We start from the raw sequence: 27,554 nt of genomic DNA, 5'->3' as shown, positions 1-27,554 counted from the left end.
TGTGATGAGTTCAGGCTTTTTCAACTGATTTTTGTCGAGCCTGCGACTTTTGTCGCAGAAAGATCGACTTAGGGATAGTGATCTGGCGACGGCGGCGGCGTTAGCTAAATTCTTAAAAGCTTTATAGATCTATTTTAGAAGGTGGAAGATATAGATGTTTCAGACTTTGTATATAGATGCCTCGTGTTACGAAGTATCCGTCTGTCATATGTCAATTGTCTGTGACCTCATTTTCATGGTTCAGTGACTACTTGAAAAAAAGTTAAAGATTTTTTGTAATGTTAATTTCTCTCTTTTTATGAGTAAGATGATAACTATATTTGGTATGTGCGTACCTTGCAAGGTCCTTATGCCCGTCAGACAGTTTTCAGTTGACTTCGACCTTAATTTTTGGTACAGTAAACAAGGTTAGGTTTTGATGGTCAAGTCCATATCTCAGATTCTATCAGCAATAGGCATAGTATATTCGGTGTATGGTTGGACGCTCACAAACATGTTTAACGCCGCCATATTCTTTATGTTCCTATTCTAAGTCAGGAGCTTGTAGTTCAGTGATCAATGTTGGTTCATGTCTGTCATATACTCTTTTGTAAATTGTTTTTTTTTTCATAAATAAGGCCGTTTGTTTATTCAATTAAATTTGTTTTGTATTTTTCATATTGGGGTCTTTTACAGCCGACCATAAGGTATGCATTTTTCTAATTGTAAAATTGTTGCCTTCATCCATAGACAGAGCACATAAACACACATGAAAGACAAAAACACCCACATAATAACCATCGCGCAATAACAAAATAGCGGTATGTATAAATAACGAGCCACTTTAAAAGGATATTACCGAAAATGAACTAAACAGTAAAGGCAAGAACATAAACAAAGACAAATAAAAAGACCATTTTAACATTCAAAATTACAATGATAAATGACGTCAGTACCTAGAGTCTTTCCTTGGTGACTATGTTGAACGCATCCATCCCATCGAACTTTACATCAAGGATACAACAAATACAGTTAAGTCTGCAAGATATCTTGAATTCGTCTACAAATTGAAAATGAGGGTCTGTTGAAAACAGAACTTTACTACAAACGAGATGATTTATATGTGACAGCGTCTGCACACAATATATCCTAACTGATACATTCCCGTGCTTGTATTTCCTATCATTATTTCTTTGATAAAGGGTTGCTGCTCACAAAGAGGCTTTTTAATACAAGAGTTCCAAATGGTGGGGTTGAAATTATTCCTTCGTAAACTTTACGGACGCCATCACGAGTTAGTTAACATTTATGGAATATTCATTTAGACTTGTCACCGGGTTTTACTAATATGACCAACACAAAGGATGTCACATGTGGAGCAGTATCTGTTTACCCTTCCGGAGCATCTATGATCACAATCAGTTTTTGTGGGGTTCGTGTTGCATACCCACTAGATTTCTATTTTGTGTTTTGTCTACAATTGTTGTTTTTTTCGTTTTTACCCATAGCGTTGTCAGTTTATTTTAGATTTGTGAGTTTGAATATCCCTCTGGTACCTTTCGATCATATTTCAAGACCATCATGTATTATTTGTGAAGTTGATACAGAATATTTATCAACAAGAATATGAATAATAATAACTACCTAATGTCAATTGACAACAAAACTGACAGACGACTTCTTTTTGAAGATATTGCCCTGAAATGACTACTGCAGCACTTACTAAGCATTAAAATTTCGATTTGTATTGTTTTAAGAAGGTGTTGTTATTCTACATTTAAACAATATTTGTCTCAAAAGACATGCACAGCATTTTAAATCATAATAACGATTAAGGGGTAAGTTATTTTCTAGAATTACGCATACATTATTTAATTTTATTTTAGCTCAAACTCAAAACAGAGTAAAACTAGTATTAAATGTTTGGTAATAAACCTTATTATCACTATTTTGTGCATTTTTTCTTTGATCTTTTATTTTGATAATTTTTCATATCATATGATATGGAAAATTATCGCTAGAAACTAAGGAGACACGTGACGTTACTAATGAAATTGACATGAAATTGACAACGTCGTCATATGCAAAATAGCGATAAACAGATTGTCATTGGTCATCTCAACTCGATTGATTTTTGCGCTTTCGCCGTACCGGCTCAAGCGAGAAAATCAATCTAGTTGAGGTGGAAATAGTTCAATGAGACTTATAGGAGACGGAATGATATGTCAGTTACTTTAAATCAATTTCTACTGTATCGTTTTGATTACTTTTTCAAATGGAGTATCAACAAGATAAGCATACTGATTTGATGGCAGATATAAAATATGTCTTTAAAAGTAGAGTATAAAAGAACACATTAAAGTGAGGTTTTTGTTTTATTCAAAAACTCATTTAATAACATTATAGTTACAACAACAAATACACATATATATTTATATTATATACAAAAAAAAAGAATATGTGGAATGATAACCGATGTGACAACGCCCCATCAGAGACCAACTACATGGAAATAAACAAACTAAAGTTAACAAACAGCCTTCATCAATGAGCAAAACACATAACGCATGGTCAGCTATAAAAACACCCGACATAGCAAAAATTAAACATTTCAAATCTGAAAAAGTAAAGGCCTGATTTATGTACAGAACAATAAAGGATAAACATATATGACAAACAGCAACAAGAGACAACCTCTGAATTACAGACACATTCATAATTTGGCGTCGATAAACATGTTATTAAAAAATAATGCACCGACCCACTCATTCGCCGCAGGAAAGTTTACCTTTACTGTATTTGGCAAAATCTTTATGGATTGTTTGTCCACAATACTCTTCAACTTCGTACCTTATTTGGTCTTTTCAACATTGCTTGATTCCAGACTCACTGATGAGTCTTGTGTAGACTAAACGCACGTCTAGTGCAAATATAGAATTTCAATCCTGGTACTTATGATGGGTTTATTTACATGGGACAGTGGTGTAACGGCACATTATAAGAACAAACTGTATGCAAAACCATTTACAAAAAATAACGAGAAACAACAATAAACGACAACCACTTGTTTACAGTAATTTCAGAGACAGACTTAAAAATGTTTATTGGCGGCAAATCCCTCTTAACCTATGGAGTTGTCTAACAGTAGAACATAAGAATAAATTATATAAAAAAATAATGAAAAAGTGCTTAACTCATAAGATCTATAAAAAGCAGAAACACACACAAAAAACAGGACTTGGAGGGGAATTTATTCACCATAATTCACAAATTACATATTTGAGAAAGCCCGCAGTTACTAACAGCTAGTTCAGAGCCAATAAAAATAGATCAAAAAAGAAGAATGCATCTAAAACTAAAATATCAATCCGAACACATCGTACATACATGCATTAAATGTAAAGACGTTATATGATCTGAGCGTCACGGATGAGTATTATGTAGACGAACCGCGAGTCTTGCGTATTTAATTATAAGCCTGGTACCTTTGATAACTATTAAAAGTCAGAAAAAATACGACTTTGTATCATGCAAAATAATCTGACAATTTCATTAGGTTTGTCCTCGTTTTGACATTGTTTGAAGTTCTGTGCTTATTGTGCTAGCACTCGATCTTACAATTCCGTAGTGGGCAGATTTACCAAGACTTGGCCTACAAGCCCTCATGTACAAATCAAGGACTCGTTTGTTACAAATGAATGACCAAAAGATAAAAATGCCCTGCACACCATTTAAGATTGAAATGAATGTCGAGAAGGCAGACAATGGAAGAAATGTATCAATTATCTGAAACAACCAAGATATTCCTGTCACAGAAAATAATTTCAAATAAACCAAAAAATTAATTCTGTTGAGGTCTTTAGTTGTTTCATTTTCTATCTTTGGTCTATTGATAATTTTAATTGCCGTTGCAATGAAGAAACCTACGTTTGTAAAACAAACAAAAGTAATAGGGACAATAAAAAAAGCAATGAAGGACGTACGATGAGTCAAAAAACAAATAGCTCCTCCATACCCGATAGATGCATGTTCCGAAATGAAAAATGTAAGTACACTATTTAAACTCACAACTAACGTAGGTGATCCGTATGAATACAGAATGTACATCAAAATTGTTTTGTATTCTGAAAATATAATTGCAGTTTTGCTCATAAAGACCCTATACATATGAAAAGAACAAACATTCAAACATGCGAAAGTCACCAACCAAAAATAATGTGTCAACATTCCAAGTATCGTACATATTATATCTGATATTGATTCAAATAAAACAATCTGAAACAAAACATGACTCCAAAACATTGAAAATACTAAGCACACATTATTTTTTCCTGGAAGTGTTTGCAGGGTTGGAAAAATAAGGTAGGTCATGAAAGTAGCTGCTAGACTCACAAGAGATAAACAGGTACATGATACATGAATAATGTCCCAAATATTTTTCTTTGGTGTTTTGTCGTTTGCTAAAATTTTTCTAAAAGTATCGGCACATATCCTAGCTTTTCCTGAAGTCAGTATAGTATATTCATCAGAATCTAATTCAATCCCCAAGAAAACTAGTTTGAAAGCATGTATGTTAAATTCTGTTGTCTCCAATTCTATTTGTTCACAAACCAACAACTGATTAACATACGTATGAGAAAATGAAGTAGCCGCCGTTCTCATGACCTGTAAATAGCAGTGATCAGAAATTCTGTTTTGAGAAATATAACTTTGAATATGTACTGCTTCTGGGTCACTAAAAAAATTGAAATTGTGAGTTCTTGAGTCATACAAAACAGTTAAGTTATTGTTCTGTATAGAAAGAAGTTTTTCTTCAAGGCGTGCTCTATCTATTTCCTGTAGGATATATACATCTTGGTAAATAGATATTTTTATTTCGGTGCCATTTTCCCATATAAAGTCATCTTCACATTTAGCACGTGGGAGCAAAATCGAAGAAAAGAAATTTAATCTTTGAAGTTGTAATTCTTTTGAAAGAAAAAGTTTTAAGGTAAATTCTACTTCTTCCAAAAAATACCGTGTTTCATTGATATTGCTACCTAATTCTGTTTTCATTCCAAGAGATAAAATATAACCTATGTTGCTAGTTGTCTTTAGTAATGGTTTACACCCATCAGTTGTCAGAATTCGTCCGGGATAACACATCAGATCAATACATCTATTCTGTAAAAAGAAACGATAATGATATAAGACATACAATATTTTGAATGAATCTCACTATTAAGGTCAAACAAATGTAAACAAGTTTCAGTTAAACATATGTTATAAAAATAAAGGATAACCGGAATATTTCTGTTGGTAAACTACTGAATCATTTTCCTATAATCTGAGAGAGAGAGAGAGAGAGAGAGAGAGAGAGAGAGAGAGAGAGAGAGAGAGAGAGAGAGAGAGAGCGAGTGAGAGAGACAGACAGAGAGAGAGAGAGAGAGAGAGAGAGAGAGAGAGAGAGAGAGAGAGAGAGAGAGAGAGAGAGAGAGAGGTTTGACCTGTTTTTAAGGTGGCTCATGGGTACAAAAATTTCAGCAAAAAATTGAACCTTTATTTTTTCATTACAAATTTTATTTATTACACTATTATTTATTACTTTATGATATGGTAAATAATCAACCCCAAAAATCGATTCGGTTTGGCCCCAGATGACTTTTAAAATGTTTATATCATTGAAAAAGCTCCTTTGGTGCAAAAATGCCATTTTTGGCATTAAATTTGAAATATCTTTTTTAACTCATCGGTGACCCATCTTTTTTATTATTGTTTTCATATAAGCTGTACATAAACTAAATAATTGTAAAATTTAAGCGATTTCTGTAATTAGGTTATTTTTTTATTTCGATATTACCTCTATTTCTCCTATTAGTTCAACAACATTAACAAACATGTATGCTTCTTCCGGAGGCAGATTATGAGCTTAAATGAACGATGACCTAATTTTTTTATTTCATTTTTCTTTTAAGTATATGATAAAGTTCATTTATAAAAAAATATAGCGAAATCCTGTATTAGAAAAAAAAAGTTGATTTATACCCAGGAATCCCCTTAAACGTTACATGACAACTTTACCTTGGTTGGATCTTCAATTTGTGTGACGTTGCATCTTTTAATAACTGTTGTTTGAATATGTTGGTCATTATAATTATAAAAATCAAAAATAGTTCGAAACGTATATTTGTTTAGGATCGGTGGCCTTCTGGTAGAAACTGTGGTTAATTCTGTTGTGGTAGTATCATATACTGATAATGAACATTTATCCATAACGTTTCCATTACATTGTTTACAGAAATAATTCTTGAACGGCAAATGGTATTCTATTTCCGGTAAATTCAGACAGTTGTTTTCAATTTCTTTATCGTATTCTTCCCATTGTCCTGTTACATTGCATCTTGTATATACCGGTTCTGTTGTAGAAGATGGGTTACACATTGAACAAAATGGTGTTTCCAGAAACTGCAAGTTAACAGACTCACATACAAATGTAATATCTGGATGAGTATATTTCGATATACCTGAGGTATTGCATGTGGTTGGTTTTGAACACGCTGAAACATCAAAGGAAAATGGTTCGTAAAACATATCACACGAATTTTGTATCGCAAAAGTAAGGTAATCATCAATGTTATCGTGAAAAAATATAGGTAAATAGACTTGACATCTGATAAGTAAATCCCAGGTATTTACGTTTTCGTTTTCAATATGCATTACTTCAGTACTTGTATTTTTATTGCAAAGATAACAGTATATATTCTTATATTGGACGGTGTAATTTTGGTAGCTGTATTCAACTGGTAACACAGAATATAAATGATTTTCATTATCACTTTTACAGAGTGCCGTTATCCATGCGTTCTCTTCATAAGAACATTCGTTATAAACAAGATACTGGACAGCGTCTATAGAATTTCTCTTGTGTGTACAGTACAGTGACTTTTCCAGGAATCTTTCAAAACAACAGTCTTCTTTGTTGAAATGACAGTGTTCACTACAGTCACATGGACATTGTTGTTCAAATGAATTACTGCATAATTGTGAGCGGCCTGTCAAGGCTAAATTGTACGAAAATAGCACAGTGGTGTTCAAGTTGTGCGTATCATTCACTCCTCGCTTAATAAGATCTTGTGCTGTTCCAGAGTCGTTATTCTTACTTGAAAACAAATATATACCAATCTTTTTGACACTTTCATAGTTAAGCTCAATTTGGTTAAACTGTGACATAAAACTTCCGTTGATATATGTACTGTTGTTTAATGTAGCCCCAAATATCTTTGATATGTTGGTTTGTGTATTATTTCTATTACAATAGTAGCAATGTATATTGCTGTAAGGTACAGTGACTGGTGTTCGACTTGTTTGTAGACAATCGTGTTTTAAGTCAACATCAAGTGGATCCCAATTACCAGTAATATTACACTCTGAAATTATATTTTCATTTTGTAAAGGTGGATTACAGATATAGCAATATATATTTTTAAAGAAGTGGAAACGGTTGTCATATGTTTGGCAAGCGTAATTAATATCAGAATTATATGTCGCCCATGTTCCTGAAATGTTACAACTGCTAATGACGCCATCTGTCGATATTTCTTGAAATGGGCACGATCCAGTCGTAAGGTCAATGGTGTTGGTGGAATACAAAAGATTGCATTTCTTCTGTTTAGCAAGTGCAATGTAAGAAGAGTATGACGACAAATAATTGAAATCCGCCTTTTCTTCGCATTCAAGCTTAACAGTCCAATAATGAGAACTCTCCAAAGTTTTGTTAAAACATTCTAGGCAATGAACATTTCTGAATGTAAGTCCTTCATCCGGCAATGTTATTGGTGTCTTCTGTAATAGTGTTACCAAATCATATGATTTTTCACATTTATCACGCACTTCACTATCGGATTCAGTTGGACATTGACTAACCATCAGTACTTCTCCTCTATATTGGAGTTTAGAATTAAGAGACATGAATTTTGTTTCTATGCACTTTGGTTTATATTTGTAAAATAAATTAGGGCAACAATTTCCTGAAACGAAACATGTTGAGTTACATGAACAAGCCTCGCAAATACTATTATTGAACAATTGTTTGGTACTTTCGTTATTTGCTGTTATTTCATCACATTGATTCCTTCCGCAAACAGATGAATACAATTCTGAGATAAATGTGACATTGAAGTTTCCAGTTTCGTGTGAAAATGCGTGTAATGCTTCTGCAAATACTAACAAGAAACAAACTCTGCATGATATACTTTTCATATTGATGAATATTTCGATCCTGAAAATATAAATAATTTTGCATTGTAAACATTCTAATATTTTTTATACGCCGGAATTTTTTCATGTGATTAGACATACTTTGCCGAGTGTGAGATCAGGAGATTAATATTCCCTTTCGTATCAACTCATTGGTTCATTGAATGTTAGGAACGTTCTAAAAGAGGGGCAAAAGATACCAGAGGGACAGTCAAACGCATTTGCACAGGTTTGTTACATTTGTTTGGTTTGTTTTAGAAATCGACAGATATTCGTCTTTACTCAAAATCGTATAATATTTTTTTTTGTTTTTAAAGTAGTAAATGATTTAGTCCAATTAAAACATTTTAACAGGTTCAATCTTTAAACTTCACTTCCTCACCAACACGGGCCTCGTTGGTCGAGTGGTTTAAGTAGTTACTACTGCGATCACTAGCCAGTCAACACTGAGGTTGTGTGTTCGAACCCTGCTCGAGAGGGTGCACTTGACTCCAATCTACATTGACTAGGATTGTCAGCTTTCCTATCGAGGGTCGGTGGTTTTCTCCGGGCACTCTGTCTTCCTCAACCAATAAAAACTGACCGCCACATAATAGCCTAAATGCGGTACTAAAAAGTTGCGTAAAACCATAAAAAAAAATCAAAAATCATCACAACCAAACAACATTTTTCCTATAAAAAAGGACTGTTTTTTGAAAAAATTGATTGTAGATGTATTTGCTGCGAATTACTTGTTCGGCTTTAGAACCATTTTGATATGATCTTCACTGATGAGTCTTATGTAGACGAAACGGGCGTCTGGCGTACTGATTTATTATCCTGATACCTTTGATAACCAATTAAAGCCTTTTCTCTAATGAGAAATGTAAATATACTTACTGGAGATGCGATGAAATGATTGAAGCTGTACATTTTATCTTTATCAACATTTAAACCGTTTCGGCAATACATTCTATCGAGTAGGTATTATTGTGGGTACCTGTTGCATCTCTCTTTGAGAAGTTTTTTTTCTGTCCTGTTATAAATCCCCTGGTATAGCCAAACTCAGTAAAAGACCCGTCTAAATTCCATTTAATTGAAAAATTCAACAACAATTAACTTAATCTTGGTGATAATGTTTCTTGTATGTTTTAATTATCTGAATATACTGCCACAATTCATTCAATATATCAAATTTAAAAAGTAATAACTATCCTCTCCTTTTTGTGGTATTTCATATATACACGGAAAACCCTACACTTATATTACGACATAAGGTTCGAATATTCATTCTCTACTGTTGTTTTCTTTACTGTGATGTTTTAAGTGTTATTGTTAAACAGCAACATGTGCAATAAAGAATCAATTAGAGTGTTAAAAACAGAAAATGGAGTTTTTTTTTTATTTATTAGAGAACACCTATTTACAAAACAGTGACGTCAACGAAACAAGAAATCAAAAGTATGAATTTATAATGGCCCCTTATTGAGCTACATAATTATATTGCTAGTTGATTTTTGACATGTCCCACTTAAAACCTGTTTGGATACATCTTTGCCAAGAAATGAAATTTGCATAAGCATATTCTAAATTTTAAAAAAAGTGCATGAATGCTATTAATTGTATGAAATTACTTACAGGAATAAGATTGGGTGTAAGCATCCGTAAACTTAGATTTTGTTCAAATGTTTGATTGGATGAAAAAGTGATTATGGTTGTGAAGTATATAGTTGAGTTGAGCTTCTTTAACAACTAAAAACTATTTATATAACATTCAAGCTCAGACATTACATAAATATACCTGCTCACGGATGATGTAACGGTCACATGACAAAATTCTTTCTATGTGCTGATAACCGCAACACTGTCAGCCAATCAAAAGACTGTTGTATCAGAAATGAAACTATTTTGATATATTACTTCAAAGCACAAGCTTATTGAACTAGTCTTATTTCTTGAATAAAAAAACAGCTGTTACTGTAATGTGTAAAAAAGAAAGAAATCATCAAAATCAGTCTATCAACTTATAAATTGATTTATATTTATTTTTATAATAATTACATTAGGTGTATGTTTCATTATAATACGTAATTCTGATTGGCTACACTTCAATATCGCGTTATTCCTTCATTCACTTCATTAACACAATACACTATATCATTCAAGATGACACGAGGTCCTACAATAAAATGGACAGATAAATTGAATAAAAATCTTAATAAAAATCGTGTTTTCATGATCCGAGCTAAACAAATGTAATTATAAGTATTGAATGCTTCTGTTGCTAACTTCATAGGGTTATAAATAAAGGCAACAGTAGTATACCGCTGTTAAAAAATCATAAATCCATGGACAAAAAACAAAATCGGGGTAACAAACTAAAACTGAGGGAAACGCGTTAAATATTTGAGGAGAACAACGACACAACATTAAAATGTAACACACACAGAAACGGACCAGCATCAGACAAAATCCTATGAGAATAACAAATAACATCAAAACCAAATACATGAATTTGGGATAGATAAGTACCGTGACACGTCTAATCGTTATGTAATTTAACACTTAAAAATAAGAGAAAAAAAAACGACACAACGGAAACACAACGTTAAAATGTAACACACACAGAAACGAACTATAATATAACAATGGCCATATTCCTTACTTGGTGCAGAACATTTTTAAAGGAAAAAATGGTGGGTTGAACCTGGTTTTGTGGCAAGCCAAACCTCCCTCTTTTATGGCCATTGAAATATAACATTAAAATGACAACACAACATTACAGGACTACAATATAAATAAATAGGAGAACACAATTGACAAAGAAACACAAGAATAATAGCTAACAAAAGGCAACAAGTTTAAAATTCTAATCTTTCTAGTTTGAAAGCCGAAACAAGTACAAAGTTGAACAGCATCGAGGACCAAAAGTTCAAAAAAGGTTGTGCCAAAAACGGCCAGGGTTTTCTGTTGGGTACCAGAACATCCCTATGATTTAGAATAATTGATACTTTTGCAAACAGTTAATTTTATAAAATGACTATACAAAATATATACATGATAAAACTGAAGTATTAACTAATTACAGGAAACAACCGAAATATATTACATAACCCGACAAAATGCAACACAAAAAATAGAAACATCCGAATATGTCAAAACCTCAACACCAAGTGAGGTCATATTTGAAATTGTAAAAAATGACAAAAAAATGACGTGACATTTGAATGGATAAGATAGAATTAGGATTGATTTAAGATTATATTTGAATTAAATACTGATATTACATTTAATAACAATGCATATTTCAATACTTATTAATAGCAAACTAAGGTAGCAATTAACTATATTATATAGCCGTTATGTCCGTTTTGTTTTGAATCTAACTTCAAATGTAAAACATCGTACAGATTACATTGAACAAAATCAAATCTTATAAATGAAGGCGGTGATTATTTTTTTTTTACCATAACACATGAATACAATAGAAAAGACGTCAACACATTTGACAAAATCCGATGAGAATTACAAATATAACATTAAACATTTAAACTAAATACATGAATTTGGGATAGATAAGTACCGTAACACGTCTTATAGTAATGCGAATTCACACTCAGCAAAATAGTCACAATCAAATGAATCGGGAATAAGTCACGTTTGGTAAATAAAAGATTAGACGACGTAATGACAAACCACAATCTACCATGTGGTAAAAATGTCCCTAGCTAGTTTGGTCAAAGACATATCGTATGGATCCACCAATTCGTGATGGTGTCCATACAATTTACAGAGTGTCAATTTTAATCTGTCCTCCTCATAACTTTGTTGGAGTAACTTCTGCGTAGGGAGCACACTCTTGAAGTCCGTATAGTGTGAACAAGCACGAGAATAACGTATCAATTGTGATTTGAAAACACCATAAGAAGGAGCAGAGAGTATGTTACTGCTGAGAAATGGGAAATTGATAATTGGGAAGTTGAAATCGTCCCGTTTATCATACATTTTCGTGTGAAGTCATCCATCTGCGTCTTTATTGAGGAAAAGATCAAGGTATGAAACAGTCCTTCTAGTATCAGAAGTATCCTTAATTTCAAGTTCACAGCCCAAAAATAAAAGGAATTCAGTCATGCCATAGAAAACAGACGACAACTGATATATGACAGTTATATCAATGATACTCCAAAAATAGTTAAAATCAATTTTGAGCTATAACAGTATTGCTGTCTTTTAGGAAAACATGCACCAGATATATAGCGTGTTAATTTCAATCACGCTCTTTCCCTACATAATACATATCCATGATCACCTATCTTTTGAAAGGAAATAAACAACATAAATGTATAAAATAGATGAATCTCTGCTTTTTATTATTTTAAGAAAAACTACGCTCATTTCAATGGCTATAACGTAGCTTTAAGGGTGTCCCGCTGTTTCAATTTTGTTTTGAATGTGTGTCTTTAAAATCGCAATGAGAACTAGTTAGACGGTTATATCATATACAGTTTCACACCTGTATTCAATTGGTATACAATTGATGAAAAGTAGCGTCCAATAGTTTGGTATATAACTGATGAACAGTATTGTATACCAATGATAAAAATATACGTCATAAAGGGTTTTTAACTGTGAGTGAACTAATATTGTCAAAAGCGTTGAGCTTAGGAGACTAGTATATTTTGAAACATGAAACACTAAAAGAAAAATATATAGTTTACACAAACGTTCACGAAATGCACTCCTGGTTTATAGTAATTCCTGTCGGGCAACTATGATCCATATATATTTACGAATTTATTAAATTAGTCACCATTGTTTTAAAATCGACAATGGCAGCACAAGATTATGTATTTCTATTTCACATGTAATGCATATTTTATTTAAATAACTTCTACAAAAACGTAATTGTAGCTAGTTTCATATGATGATATTCTTTGGGTTAAACCGATAATATAATTATAAAAGATAAATGATAACACTTGTTTAAGCTACTTTATTTTAGGAAAATATTAATACAACAGACCTTTTATAAATGAAGTGTTGCGAGAAATTACCAACACCATTAACGTGATAAAAAATCTAACATGCAATAGGAAAAAAGAGACAGAAACAAAATGTATAAATAAAGGCAACAGTAGTATACCGCTGTTCGAAAGTCATACATCGATTGAGAGACAACAATTCCGGATTTATAAGCAATTTTACTTTGCAAACATTATTTGCGGCACAAAAAAAGACTAAATTTCAGAAAAAGAAGAAAGTGATAGTTTATATAAATGTACATTATATAATGCAAGCAAAAAAGGAAGTGTCAGTTTTTCTGTTTCCCTCATTGTGTAGAAATTATAATTAAAGTTAAGATTTTGATAATTGAAGACACCATGTAATATATAAATAATGAGTTTTTTTAATATTTTTTCATTCTATGGACATTTGGATATCAAATGTTTGAACTTATTTGCGCCAACCCAGGCATTGAAAAATAAATCAGAAACGACGAAAATCTCTGCATAATTTATACTTTTAGGAAAAATAAAAATTCTACGACAAATTTAAGTCGCATTATCACATAAGTAATAAGCTTGTTCTTTGAAACATTCTTGCTTTATTGTGAACGTCGTGTTACGCTAATTAGAGCATTTGCATTATTAACGTATTTGCTGGCGTATATTTATCGACGTATCGTATACCACGTATATAATGAAAGAACAAACTTAGTTTAATTAATATTTTATAATGCACTTAATTTTGATTAGGTTTTGTACTGTACCAAGTCAGGAAAATGACAGTTGCTATCTTATAGTTCGTTTCTGTGTGTTTCTGTGTATGTTGCATTATCGTTTTTTTTTGTTGCAATTCAGTATTTTTGATATTTCGTTGTTTTCCTCTTATAGTTGAGGTGTTTTCCTTGGTTTTAATTTGGAACCCGGATTTGTTTTCTTTCAATCGAAGATATTTTATAATGCACTTAATTTTAATTAGGTTTTGTACTGTACCAAGTCAGGAAAATGACAGTTGCTATTTTATAGTTCGTTTCTCTGTTTTTCTGTGTATGTTGCATTATCGTTTGTTTTTTGTTGCAATTCAGTTTTTCTGATATTTCGTTGTTTTCCTCTTATAGTTGAGGTGTTTTCCTTGGTTTTAATTTGTAACCCGGATTTGTTTTCTCTCAATCGATTAATGACTGTCGAACAGCGGTTTAATACTGTTGTCTTTATTAAATTGCGATCGGGGCTAAATCATTATTTTATACAAATCTGTCTGATATGTATACATCGATGCGTGCATGTATCCAGATACGTGAATAACATATTCACGTATCTCCTGGCGTATCCGTATCGACGTATCGTATAACAAGTATATGAGCAAAGTATGAATTGAGTCAGGTTGGTCTAGCTTTAGATTTTTTTAATGCATTTGATTTTAATTTATTTTCATTTAGATTGGGGGTAAATCATTATTTTATACAAAACTGACCTTGACGTCAGGTTGGTCTAGCTTTAGATTTTTTTAATGCATTTGATTTTAATTTATTTTCATTTAGATTGGAGGTAAATCATTATTTTATACAAAACTGACCTTGACGTATACTGTACCAAGTCAGGAAATTGACAGTTGCTATCTTATAGTTCGTTTCTCTGTGACGTATACGTCAATTCGTGGACGTATACAGATACGTGAATAATGCAAATGATCTCCCAGTTAGATGTTTCTTGATTTGCTACGTGTTATGTATGGTTGTTACGTAACTTAACAGTGGCTGCTCACAGGGAAGCTATTAAATCATGAATTCCAAATGGTGAAGTTGAAATCATCCCTTCGTTAATTTTACGGACGCCATCACGAGTTGGTTGACCGTTATGGACCCACCTTTCACAGATGATATCGGATATATTCCTTACGTCGTAACTACAATCCCCTCCCGTTCATGAATGTAACCTACCGAATTAGACTATATACCGGGTTTGTAATAACATGAGCAACACGATTGGTACCACATGTGGAGCAGGATCTGCTTACCTACCCGGAGCACCTGAGATCAGCCCTATTTTTTGGTGGGGTTCATTTTGCTTATTCTTTAGTTTTCTATGTTGTGTCATGTGTACTATTGTTTGGCTGTTTGTCCTTTTCATATTTAGCAATGGCGTTGTCAGTTTATTTTCGATTTATGAGTTTGACTGTTCCTCTGGTATCTTACGACCCTCTTTTAGTACTGTTTAGGAGGTATAATTTAATTCATGAGATTATTTCTATCATCATGATAACTTAAAAAAAGTACCAAATACTAGTTCAACATTTTTTTTATTATAAAGACGTAACGCTTCAAGAACACTTAATATGATGGTGTTGTTTATTTTTGTAAATGTGTTTAAATTTTGTTGATTTCATATTGTAATGGTTTCTAACATAATTTGAAATTTGTTATTTCCTCTTTGTAGTTTCGATCTTAACAGCAGAAGATTGTTCCTGAGAATAAGTAAGAAAAGCACACTTTACTCAACTTTTTCCCCAACAATTTAGGATTTTACATTTAAAAAAAATGCATTCTAAAAAATGAAAAAAAAAAAAAAAAACGTTTGAAAATTAAGTACTCACTTTTCTGTTGCGTATGACTAAAAACACCAAAGGGTTGATTCATGTATTCAAATTACTAGAATGATTGTCATAAATGTTACTGACACTTGTGTTCTTTAGAATTTTTATTATCGTTTCTTTTTTACCCTTTCTTCGTACTTTTAAATTTGGTAACCTTCTCGTACGTATGTATGACAATTTATGCGAAAATACAGAAATTAAGAATTGTATAGGTACAGAATTTGAACTACGCATCAAAACAACTGACACATATTTTAAATTCCAAAAAAGGCAATGCAAAGAATTTATTCTGTATATAAAAAAAAAGTTTATTGACTGACCACCGATGAGATATTACATTACATCCTGTTTTTTCGGGTCTACTATAAACCTTCACTACTGATCATGAATGGAGATTTGTTATGTCTTACTCAATGATGAATATATTTTGCTTTCATAATTATGATGATTTAAAATATCAAAACATCTTTATTCAATTATTCAACATTTATATACAATAGATATAATACATATAACACAAAAAAATATCACAAAACATGCATATATCATCAACACAATTATCAAAAATAAATTGCAATGTCATCTTCAGTCTCTTAAAATTTAAAAGTAAATTCCTTTTTTAAAGATATTGAGCCTCGCTAAATAGCTATAGATAACATGAAATTGATAAAACCTACATTTACACCTTTGAAAGATCCAATTCAACCAAAAATGAATACCTCGTCATACACTACATTCCAAATTTTGTAAGAAACGACATTAACAAATAAAACTGACAACTATTTTTGCAAAACCTTAAGAAAGTCTTTAAGTTCAGAACGTAATGAAAATAAATAAGTGGTATTTTCTACTTCCGTTTCCCATACATTCTACACATTGTTATTAATAAGTCAAAAGATTAGAATTAGTGCAAAACCAATGATGTGCTACTTTGAAATCTATATCCAATTATATATATAAGGTTTCCAGTAAAATTTAACATTTTTCCACACTTAACAGAGGCCATTCGCTTCAATCTTAAAAATGTCATTCGACTTGTTGTAGCAATTCGGATGCTGACATGGTTTACTGGTAAGTAATAAATACATCTCTTTTATAGAACACATAGAAAACTATGACTGTTTGTCTTTGAATATAACATAAATATTCACAGTCGGAAACCAATTTGAAATTAAACAAATGAAACGGAAGTCTGTTTGTCTTTGAACATAACATAAATATTCACAGTCGGAAACCAATTTGAAATTAAACAAAAGAAACGGAACTCTTTGGAAGAAAAGCTGATAAAGCGAAGTTATTAAGTACATTTGTTTTAATTACTATGTTAATGTACAGCGCCTTAGAATAATTTTAATTTTTAATATAGGGCGCTTTATAAATTTTCATTATCATTATTATTATTATTATTATCATTATTATTATTATTATTATCATTTTTATTATCATTATTATAAAATTTGAATTCTTTACATCTGTGACTCTGGGCTTTAAAAGTTAAATGAATGCGTATTATTTTAGGATTTTATGCATCTTATGTATGTGTTTTTACTTAAAACTATTGATTTGAGCTTCAACATATTTGTTAACGTTTAATATATAGACACATTTTCACAATGCAGTCGATTGTGGTACGTGCAAATTCTTGTGGATCTTCTATGTGCATACGCAGAAATCCCCCGAAAAGCAATTCAGAGATCAAGTATGAATATGCTTTATATTTTAGCTTCTCTCTTGCCTGTGCAATTTCAGGGGAATAAAATCTAATTTATACACCGTTAAGTCAACGGTTACTTGCAGCGGTTGGTCGTAGGCATAACCGAGTACATATAATACCAATTGTCATGAATAGGAAACATATCCACATAAAATGTACACCAAGTTGTAGCTAAGAGTTCTCCAATTCTTTTGGTAATGTTTCATGAAACATACGTTGATACTCAAATCATAAATAAATGATTTTAAAAAGTTCAATGCCGGCTACCAGTTCGTACTACGGTTGATACAGTAGCAAATCGGGAAACCTCTACTAGTACCAATACCGTGCACAGCATTTGTACCCTTAAGTTTAACAGCAAATCAAGAAGGAGACTGTGTTTAACGTAGACATACACGTTATTCGTGAAAGGACAATTACGGAGAAAGCAGTAACTGCATAATGTGGGAGTCGTAAAAGTTTTTATTATTTGTTGACTATCAAAAAATTACACCAATGAGCAACTCCTCCAAGAAAATACAAGTAGACACACAAAACATAGACAAAACAACAGAAGTTATTTCTCTTAAATCTGTTTACTGCATGAATACTTCTCAGAGTGACGCATTCATTAAAAAAAGAAAAAGAAGATGTGGTATGATTGCCAATGAGACTACTCTACACAAGTGACCATTTGACACAGAAATTAACACCTATAGGTTACCGTACAGCCTTTAACAATGAGCAAAGCTCATACCGCGTAGTTAGCTACAAAAGGCCCCAGATTAAAAAACTATTCAAACGAGAAAATCTATCGGCCCAATACATGCATACAATAGGTGGTGGGGTTAAACATGTTAGAGGGATCCCAACCCTCCCCTTATCTGGGAAAGTGGTGTAACAGTTCAAAATAAGACAATATTGCATAGTATAAAAATTTAAATCACAAAAATACTGAACTCCGAGGAAAATTCAAAACGAAAAGTTCCTAATCAAATGGCAAAATCAAAAGTTCAAACACACCACACGAATGGATAACAAAACATTTGTAGGAGACTTTGCATGAATGATTAAAAGATCGTTATGATGGAAAGATTAAATAACAGCAGTTATGAATGAGAGATAGACAAAATATATATCCTGGTATCTATGATGAGTTTATTTATATATACAAAAAGGAGAAAAAAATCACGATCCAAGAAAAAGTGAGATAATCATGGCAATAAAACCCAAACAAAAAACGAAGATAAGAAAACCAACAAACTAAAAAACTTTACAGAAACCAGAATCTGCACAATTTAAGCAAATCAATATCAAACTCATGTGCTTTGGAGGGATAAAAAATTCTGCTCCACGTGTTGCATTTTACTTTCGTGATCTCATTAACAAACATGCTGGTACTTCTTTTATCGTTTTTTTATTTTTTTAAAATTTTTTTTCTATTTAATGTATTTTTTCATCTAACTTACTTTCGCATTTATATTGAACAGTATACTACGTCATATGAACATAATTTGTTACGATATAGTAAAACTTACATTTTAGATATTTTTGAATAGTACCTTAGAAGGAAAACATAGCTTACCTATTTGTATATTATTAATTCGTATATTTTAACAAATTTGATTCGTTTAGGGATAGTCACATGTTAAACTATATTTTCGAAGGTAGAGAGAAAACGGCGGATAGCAAAAAGCATATTGCACAGGGCATATTGCACGGTTATTTTTAGAATATCTAAAAACCGGTTTACTTTGTGACGTCATGTAATGAATTTCATGATATCGTTAAACGTTTTGAAACAAATGATATCTGTGATCGATTATTTGACGAAAAAAAGTCTTCAAATACCTAAGATGTCAAACAAACAAACAAAATAATTAAATAACAACTAATATGTTGTTATTGTCAAGGAGACAATATGATGTATAAAATTCAAACAAAATCAAATGACGATTTTGATACAAATATACATAATGGTCTGAAATTAATAATATAACAAATATAGCCTTTGTATGAGGTCAATACAGGATATATCGACCCAAAGAAGTATATCGACCTCGGACTTCGTCCTCAGTCAATATACTTCTTTCAGGTCAATATATCCTTGTATCAACCTCATACAAAGGCTATATTTGTATAATATCTAACCCTTTCAATCTGATGATTTATTCTGTATGTTATCTTTAAATAGACGCGTTGTCGATGTAATGGTGATTGTTTTTTCAATATTAAGTTTTTTATTACTTCAATTAAAAAAGAAAATAGTTATGCAAAATTTAATTGTCTCGTTTATGTTTAATAATTAAAACTATTTTTCTTTGAAAAAGATTTCAACTTTGCTGGTGGAAATTTAAATTTTATTGTTCAAAACGTATGTAAAAAAGATCATAGGTAATAAGAGCGATGACGTAACACAAATTCCAATCTAATGTTAAAATTTTCTTGCAAATTAGTCACTTCAATGAAATTTGCTTAAGGTGTTCCCAGAACATCTATATATCTATATTATATTTTTACTTCATTATGTTTAAATTTCGAGCACATACATTTTACCGTGAGACTCGTAATTAGTTATTAAAGGTACCAGGATTGTAATTTAGTACGCCAGACGCGCGTTTCGTCTACATAAGACTCATCAGTGACGCTCATATCAAAATATTTATAAAGCCAAATAAGTAAGAAGTTGAAGAGCATTGAGGGTCTAAAATTCCAAAAAGTTGTGCCACATACGGCTAACGTAATCGATTCCTTGGATAAGAAAATCCTTAGTTTTTCAATTAATTCAAAGTTTTGTAAACAGGAAATTTATAAAAATGACCACATAATTGATATTCATGTCAACACCGAAGTGCTGATTACTGGGCTGGTGATACCCTCGGGGACGAAACGTCGTAAAACCACAAATAACAACTATTATTACCTTTTCAATTCATGATGAGATATCAAGCACCAGATAAAGGGATTCAACTAGCCCTTTAAAAATGGACGATACACTCAACTCCAAAATATATAAATAAACCAGAATTAAAAAAACACCCATACAAGACTTACAAAGGCCAAAGGTTACTAACTCACTACAGGCCAAAAATTAAGGCGGAGCTAAACAAAGTTTTTGAGATCTCAACCCTACTTTATACCTCTTTTAATTAAAAAAAACTCATAACAATACGCACAGCAAAAAAAGTCGGAGTCCAATGCTAGATAATGTATCAGAAAAAACTTAGCAAGTTACAAACGATGAACATAAGTCTACAAATAATTACTAGAAGTTACTGTCATGCCAGCTCCTGACCAAAATTAAAAGGATTCAAAGATGACTCCTTCATCATATGAAAATCAAGCACAATCACTTCGGCAAAGGAGTAAAGTATCATACCATCATAAAAAATACGAGAAGAACCCAGCTTGTATCAAGACAGTAACAGCTTTTCGAATGGGTGTGTATATTTCCAACTCAAACGTCCTAAGAGTGAATTTATATTAATCACCAAAAATGACTTGTCAACAGTATCGTACCTATATACCGGTGAATAAGTATATTTAAAGGTTTGACTAGCTTTTGAGGTGCTTTGTATTATTTACATAAAAGATTGGATGTGCAATACCTGAACGTATAAGATGTCTGCACGTTGATTCATTATTTCATTTGTATATATACGAATGATGTCTTTCAATTGATGATAAATTTATTTTGTGAAACCCTGGTGCAATATTTTTTCATTACAACTGAGATTTTATTCGTTAAAATCATTTACACTGTTATATACAAAGATAGCAGAAACCAGGAAATGGCAAGGCTTATTGTTAGTATCAATAGTTTTGTTAAAAGTCAGTTTAACAGAACAAATCTCTTTAGTGTACATACTAAAGTCATCATTATTGAGAGACAATAATCCTCATTGGTATCGTTTTATCGTTTTTTATGAATATACAATGCTAATTTAAATAGCTTTATATAATTTTTAAAGTTTTTAATCTATAGCGTTAGCTAATAAAGTATATGACGTTGCTTTTTCTTTATAGACGAAGTGATGATGAGTTCAAGAAACTAATCTAAAAAAGAGATATGTAATGATTCGATTCCCAATGAGACAAATATTATACATGTATTTACAAAAGTTTACCGTACGATGACCTGAAGTTATTAACTGTGTTATTTGGTCTCATGCTAAAAGTTGTCACATTTGAAACCACATCTTCTCCCTTTTGTTTTACAAAGCTGATAAAGCATCTAACAAAAAAAAAACAACATATTGGACGTAAAAGGGTATTTATACTTCCCTAACAACAAAATAAAAAAAAAGTAGAATTTTGAAAGTACTCGGTGTTACTGACAGCTAGTTCAAACTTTGTACTTGTTTGGCTTTTCAACTGTTTTGATATGAACGTCACTGATGAGTCTTTGGTAGACGAAACGCGCGTCTGGTGTATTTAATTATAATCCTGGTACCTTTGATAACTATATTTCAAGCCAATAACAGCTATTTAACAAAATAGTGTATCTAAGACTAAAATACCAATCAGTGCTAACCCAGCATACCATGGATTTAATGTAAAGACGTCATTTACCGTCAGAGAAAAACATAAACGTGGCAAAATTATATGTATCGACATATTGCAATATTGTGAAGGTGCATACGTGTATAAAATTTTATTTCGTATGATTTTAATTTATTGATAACAAAGTTGGGCTCGGTTCAATCCACCATTTTCTACATAAGAAAATGCCTGTACCAAGTCAGGAATATGACAGTTGTTATCCATTCGTTTGATGTGTTTGAACTTTTGATTTTGCCATTTGATTGTGGACTTTCCTTTTTAAATTTTCCTTGGAGTTCAGTATTTTTGTGATTTTACTTTTTTCGGTAAACAAAGTCACCATAAAAATCAAAATTTGATTTTACGTTTGAAATAAGATTTCTACAGGAACAGTCAAATTTACAAACAGATATTTGTTATTATGGAAGAATTTAGTAACGTTTTAAGTAATCCCCGACTTAGTAATTTATCAGTAGTACATAAAATACTCTCATTAAAGTTGATACGTCACTCAAATCACGGACATAGCGAACGAGTTTGGATACATAAACACAGTAAGACGGTGACAAAGAAACATTATCGTCAAAAAAAGGAACAGTACCAATACTGAGAGACGACTTGTACCTTTATTCGTAAACTTTTGGTAGAGTTTCTTGTGTAACACTGAAATATCTAAATCTGGAAAAGGATCGTTATTGTTGTTAAAGAGGCACTAGCTACGAAATATATAAAAAATCAAAAATATAATATTTTTTGTTCAATCATTAATGAAAGTGAAATACTTTTGTCAAAATAAGATAAGAAACATTGATAATGTATTATTTACGTGCAAGTGAATAATTCGACCTCATGAAATCCGATTTCATGTGAACTTCAAATTAACCCCTTAGCCAGTGATGAACAAGACGTGAGTTGTGTGTGTATAATTGTTTAAAGGAAAATAATTTTAACATTGAAAGTGAAACAAAGGTACATTATTTAACTGACTTATTCGATCCACAAAAACTCTTTCTTTTACATTAAAAAACAATAATTAACATATATGTTTAATCTATAATATGAAATTAAACAGACATAGAAAAATGCAATTAAACGAGTCTGCTTTTCTATTTATATCTTTATTTATGTTTATATCACTTGTATGGTCATCAGAAGTATTCGGAGGCCAACTCGATAATTAATTACATGGCGTCAGCACTAAAAAAAACACACGAAATGAAGCTACATATTCTCGACACTATGTCATGTAAATTGTTTATTTTATACCATTTATGATTTGGATAAAGGTTTTACATTATTATTAATCAAATACTAGAATTTGAGTCAAATCGATGACCATGAATTTGACAGCTAGTGCTCCTTTAATATGTTTTACAAACCTGCTCGTGCATTTTTCATTGTTATTCAACGCAAAATAATTATCTAAGAAACCTGGGACGATCTTATTTCTCAAAGGATTTCTATTGTCTACTTCGACCTCAAACTTATTTACCCGATGTAGGTCTTTAAGTTTCGGTTCAATTTACTTAAAGTTAATCGGGCATGACTTATTAGATACGCCCTCTTTATACCAGGAGGTCCGAAATAGGATCGGGAAAAAACACCCAGCAAAATACTTTAATTTACAATTTAAGAATTTGTTTGATTCAAAGTGATTTTGGTTGCTTAAATATCCCCGATCAATAATCAGGCGGTATTTTGTGGAAAAAATAACCTGTTCCGGTTCGGACTCGGGGCTCTGAACACCCCTTTTTGTTCGGAGGTCTTTTAAAATCAATATTAACTTATCATTGAACTTTTACTATTACTTATAAGTAAGTTTCGGCTAAATATTTAGAGACTTCTTGATTATTTATCATTAACAATATCATTAACATAAATTTATTTGTTTTGCTTTATTGCCTTGATCTTATGTATTCATTTTTTTAAGAAAGGACAGAGATTAAAAGAAAGGACAGAGATGACAACAAAGGACATAGATAAAAAGAAAGGACAGAGATGAAAACAAAGGACAGAGATAAAAAGAAACAACAAAGATGAAAAGAAATGACAGAGATAAAAAAAAGGACAGAGATAAAAAGAAAGGACAGAGATGAAAACAAAGGACAGAGATAAAAAGAAAGAACAAAGATGAAAAGAAATGACAGAGATAAAAACAAAGGACAGAGATAAAAAGAAAGGACAGAGATGAAAAGAAAGGACAGATTGAGATAAAAACAAAGAACAGAGATAAAAACAAAGGACAGAGAAAAAAACAAAGGACAAAGATAAAAACAAAGGACAGAGATAAAACGAAAGACAGAGATAAAAAGAAAGAGCAAGGGTGAAAACAAAGGACAGAGATGAATAGAAAGGACAGAGATGAAAAGAAAGGACAGAGATAAAAAGAAAGGACAGATTGAGATAAACATATTATTAACCGAGACATTATGAAATCAATTAAACATATATGATAAAAAGAAAGGACAGAGATGAAAACAAAGGACAGAGATAAAAAGAAAGAACAAAGATGAAAAGAAATGACAGAGATAAAAACAAAGGACAGAGATAAAAAGAAAGGACAGAGATGAAAAGAAAGGACAGATTGAGATAAAAACAAAGGACAGAGATAAAAACAAAGGACAGAGAAAAAAACAAAGGACAAAGAGAAAAACAAAGGACAGAGATAAAAAGAAAGGACAGAGATAAAAAGAAAGGACAGAGATAAAACGAAAGACAGAGATAAAAAGAAAGAGCAAGGGTGAAAACAAAGGACAGAGATGAATAGAAAGGACAGAGATGAAAAGAAAGGACAGAGATAAAAAGAAAGGACAGATTGAGATAAACATATTATTAACCGAGACATTATGAAATCAATTATACATATATGATTGCTTATGAACCAACTTTCTATCAAAGCTCAATCTACAAGGATGTAAATTAAGAAAACAATTGTTTAATTTTCATGATTCCATGATTGAAAAGATTCAAAAAGTAAAATGACAAAAATACTGAACTCCGAGAACAATTCAAAGTCCCTAATTCAAATGACAAAAATCAAAAGCTCAAATTCATCTTACGAATGGATAAAAGCTGTCATACTCCTAACTTTGTATAATTATTTTTTTTATGTAGAAAATGGTGGATTGAACCTGTTTGTTTAACTAGCTGAATCTGTGCCTTGTATGAAATCACTGGTTCAAACAAAAACTAAGGAAATATCAAACTCATTTTTTCGGAAATGTTGTTAACCGTGGCTGGAAATTTAGAAATGATCCTGGTAAACTTATCTCTCCTTTAAATAAACTTATTCTAAAAGGTTACCATTACAACACTGTAGCAAGATCATTGAATATTGTTTTATTGGTATAAATATTGATTTTGTTATCAGTAAATTAAAAGCAAATTAAATATTACTAGTATGTTATATACATATACACATTCATGGATCTACAATCTGTCGATACCTGTATCTTGGTATTGCACAGGGTCATGTTTTTCTCTGACTGTTTATGACGTTTTTACACTAAATCAATTGGACGTTGGGTGTGTACAGATTGATAATTTAGTCTTAGATGCATGATTTTTTTTTCATAAGTTGTTCGTGGCATTGAACTATCTGTCAGTTAACTGCGAATACTCTCAGATCTGTACCTAGTGCCTTTTTGTTGTAGGGATGAACAAGTACCCGGTAACGTCCACTTGTATTTTTGTCAATTTGATGAGTAAAGTCTTTTTCATCTGATTTTCATAGTTCGTTCTGAAGTTGTACTGTTATACCACTGTCCCAGGTTAGGTGGAGGGTTGGGATCCCGCTAACATGTTAAACCCCGCCACATTATGTATGTATGTACGTGCCTGTCCCAAGTCAGGAGCCTGGAATTCAATGGTTGTCGTATGTTTATGTGTTACCTATTTGTTTTTCGTTCTTTTTTTGTACATAAATAAGGCCGTTAGTTTTCTCGTTTAAATTGTTTTACATTGTCATTTCGGGACCTTTTATATCTGACTATGCAGTTAGGCTTTGCTCATTGTTGAAGGCCGTACGGTGACCTATAATTATTAATTTCTGTGTCATTTTGGTCTCTTGTGGAGAGTTGTCCCATTGGCAATCATACCGCATCTTCTTTTTTTTATACCTATACCGTTATGATGTTCAACAATAAGCAAATGAGCGTAAAGTAACATATAAAAGGCATCGGAATTGGAAGCTAATAAACTTGAAATAATTGCAAGGATTAAATCAACGACCTGATTTCACATGATAACATTAACACAAAAACAATTATAACAGACAACAACCATTAGCCTGCATATCAAAATAACACTGCTATGTTGATGTTCTTAAATTACAAAGCGACTAGGTCAAGTAAATTTTTTATGATCGTAGAATAGTTATATGCATAATTATTCCTTACTGATAAAAGAGAGGCAACAGATTACGTAATGCCTTTTATAACTAACAATGAAACAAAGATAATCGAACACATTATAGTTAAACAAGAATACAAGTGATAATGGCCAATGAAATACGGAGGACTGCATATTTTTTCTTTTCTTTCAAAAGTGATGAATTATTTGTTTTTATAATTATTAGTAATTATTGAAAAATATACTAAAATTGTTGAACTACAAATAAGGAGGATCTTACAAATTAACGCTGTCTTTTCATTACATTTATTCATCAAATTTACCTTAAACAAAGGCAACGGTAGTATACCGCTGTTCAAAACTCGTAAATCTATGGACAAAAAACATAATTCGGGTAACAAACTAAAACTGAGGGAAATGCATTAAATATAAGATGAGAAGTCTACATTTACATTACTTCGTACATTGTTACTAAACAGTATATTTAAATATATATTTATAAAAACTGACGAATGAAGTTTTAAACCAATTTAAAAAAATCATTCAATTATATAAAAAAAAAAGAATACATAGGACTTGCAAATATGATTATTTCACTTACCTTTTTACATCTCTTACCTTTTCAAATATGAACCTAACTGCGTAGCTTATATTGTATTTATACCTATATTGATGGCTGTACGTATACGTATGATTCCATATATTCATTTGATATCATTTTGTTTATTACTGTAATTGGGAAATGATTATATTTAAATAAGACTAAATCATCAAATAACTATAATTGTTTACTTATTGAAATTATTATTCTTTGACAAAGTTTTGAAAAAAATATCCAAAGGCAGGTTACGGGTAAGATGAGCCACATAGTACCGTATTACAAATCTAATACTAATATATTTTAAAGATTATTTATTTTAATGAAACAATCACAATATTTCTCTTAATGACATATCATATTTTATCTTTATATTATACGATTTCAAAGCCTATGGAAATAAAAAATACTTATGAAATCTGAAAATACGATAACCTCTTATATCTGAGTTAATATATCATAAGTTCAAGGATTTAAGGTTCACTGTGGAGAATGAAGGTCAAATTCTTTTATTTTCATTATATTATACGTTTGGCTGACCAGTAAAATATTGTGATATTGATTCCTTAATTATAATGTACC

General features: G+C 31.4%; 1 protein-coding gene across 1 annotated transcript; it reads right to left on the bottom strand.

The window, feature by feature from the left end:
* Positions 1–2,590: 2,590 nt before the first annotated feature.
* LOC143078571 (putative G-protein coupled receptor Mth-like 12) lies at positions 2,591–4,762 on the bottom strand. The gene is given in 3 exon segments (XM_076253429.1): positions 2,591–2,596; positions 2,768–2,887; positions 4,120–4,762. Coding segments are annotated over 3 exon segments (648 nt in total). The 5' UTR covers positions 4,642–4,762.
* Positions 4,763–27,554: the final 22,792 nt, after the last annotated feature.

Source organism: Mytilus galloprovincialis, chromosome 6 (genome assembly GCF_965363235.1).
Source record: "Mytilus galloprovincialis chromosome 6, xbMytGall1.hap1.1, whole genome shotgun sequence".
Taxonomy (NCBI): Eukaryota; Metazoa; Mollusca; class Bivalvia; order Mytilida; family Mytilidae; genus Mytilus; species Mytilus galloprovincialis.
Note: the sequence above shows the minus strand (reverse complement) of the source record. Positions and strands in the feature narration are given on the sequence as shown.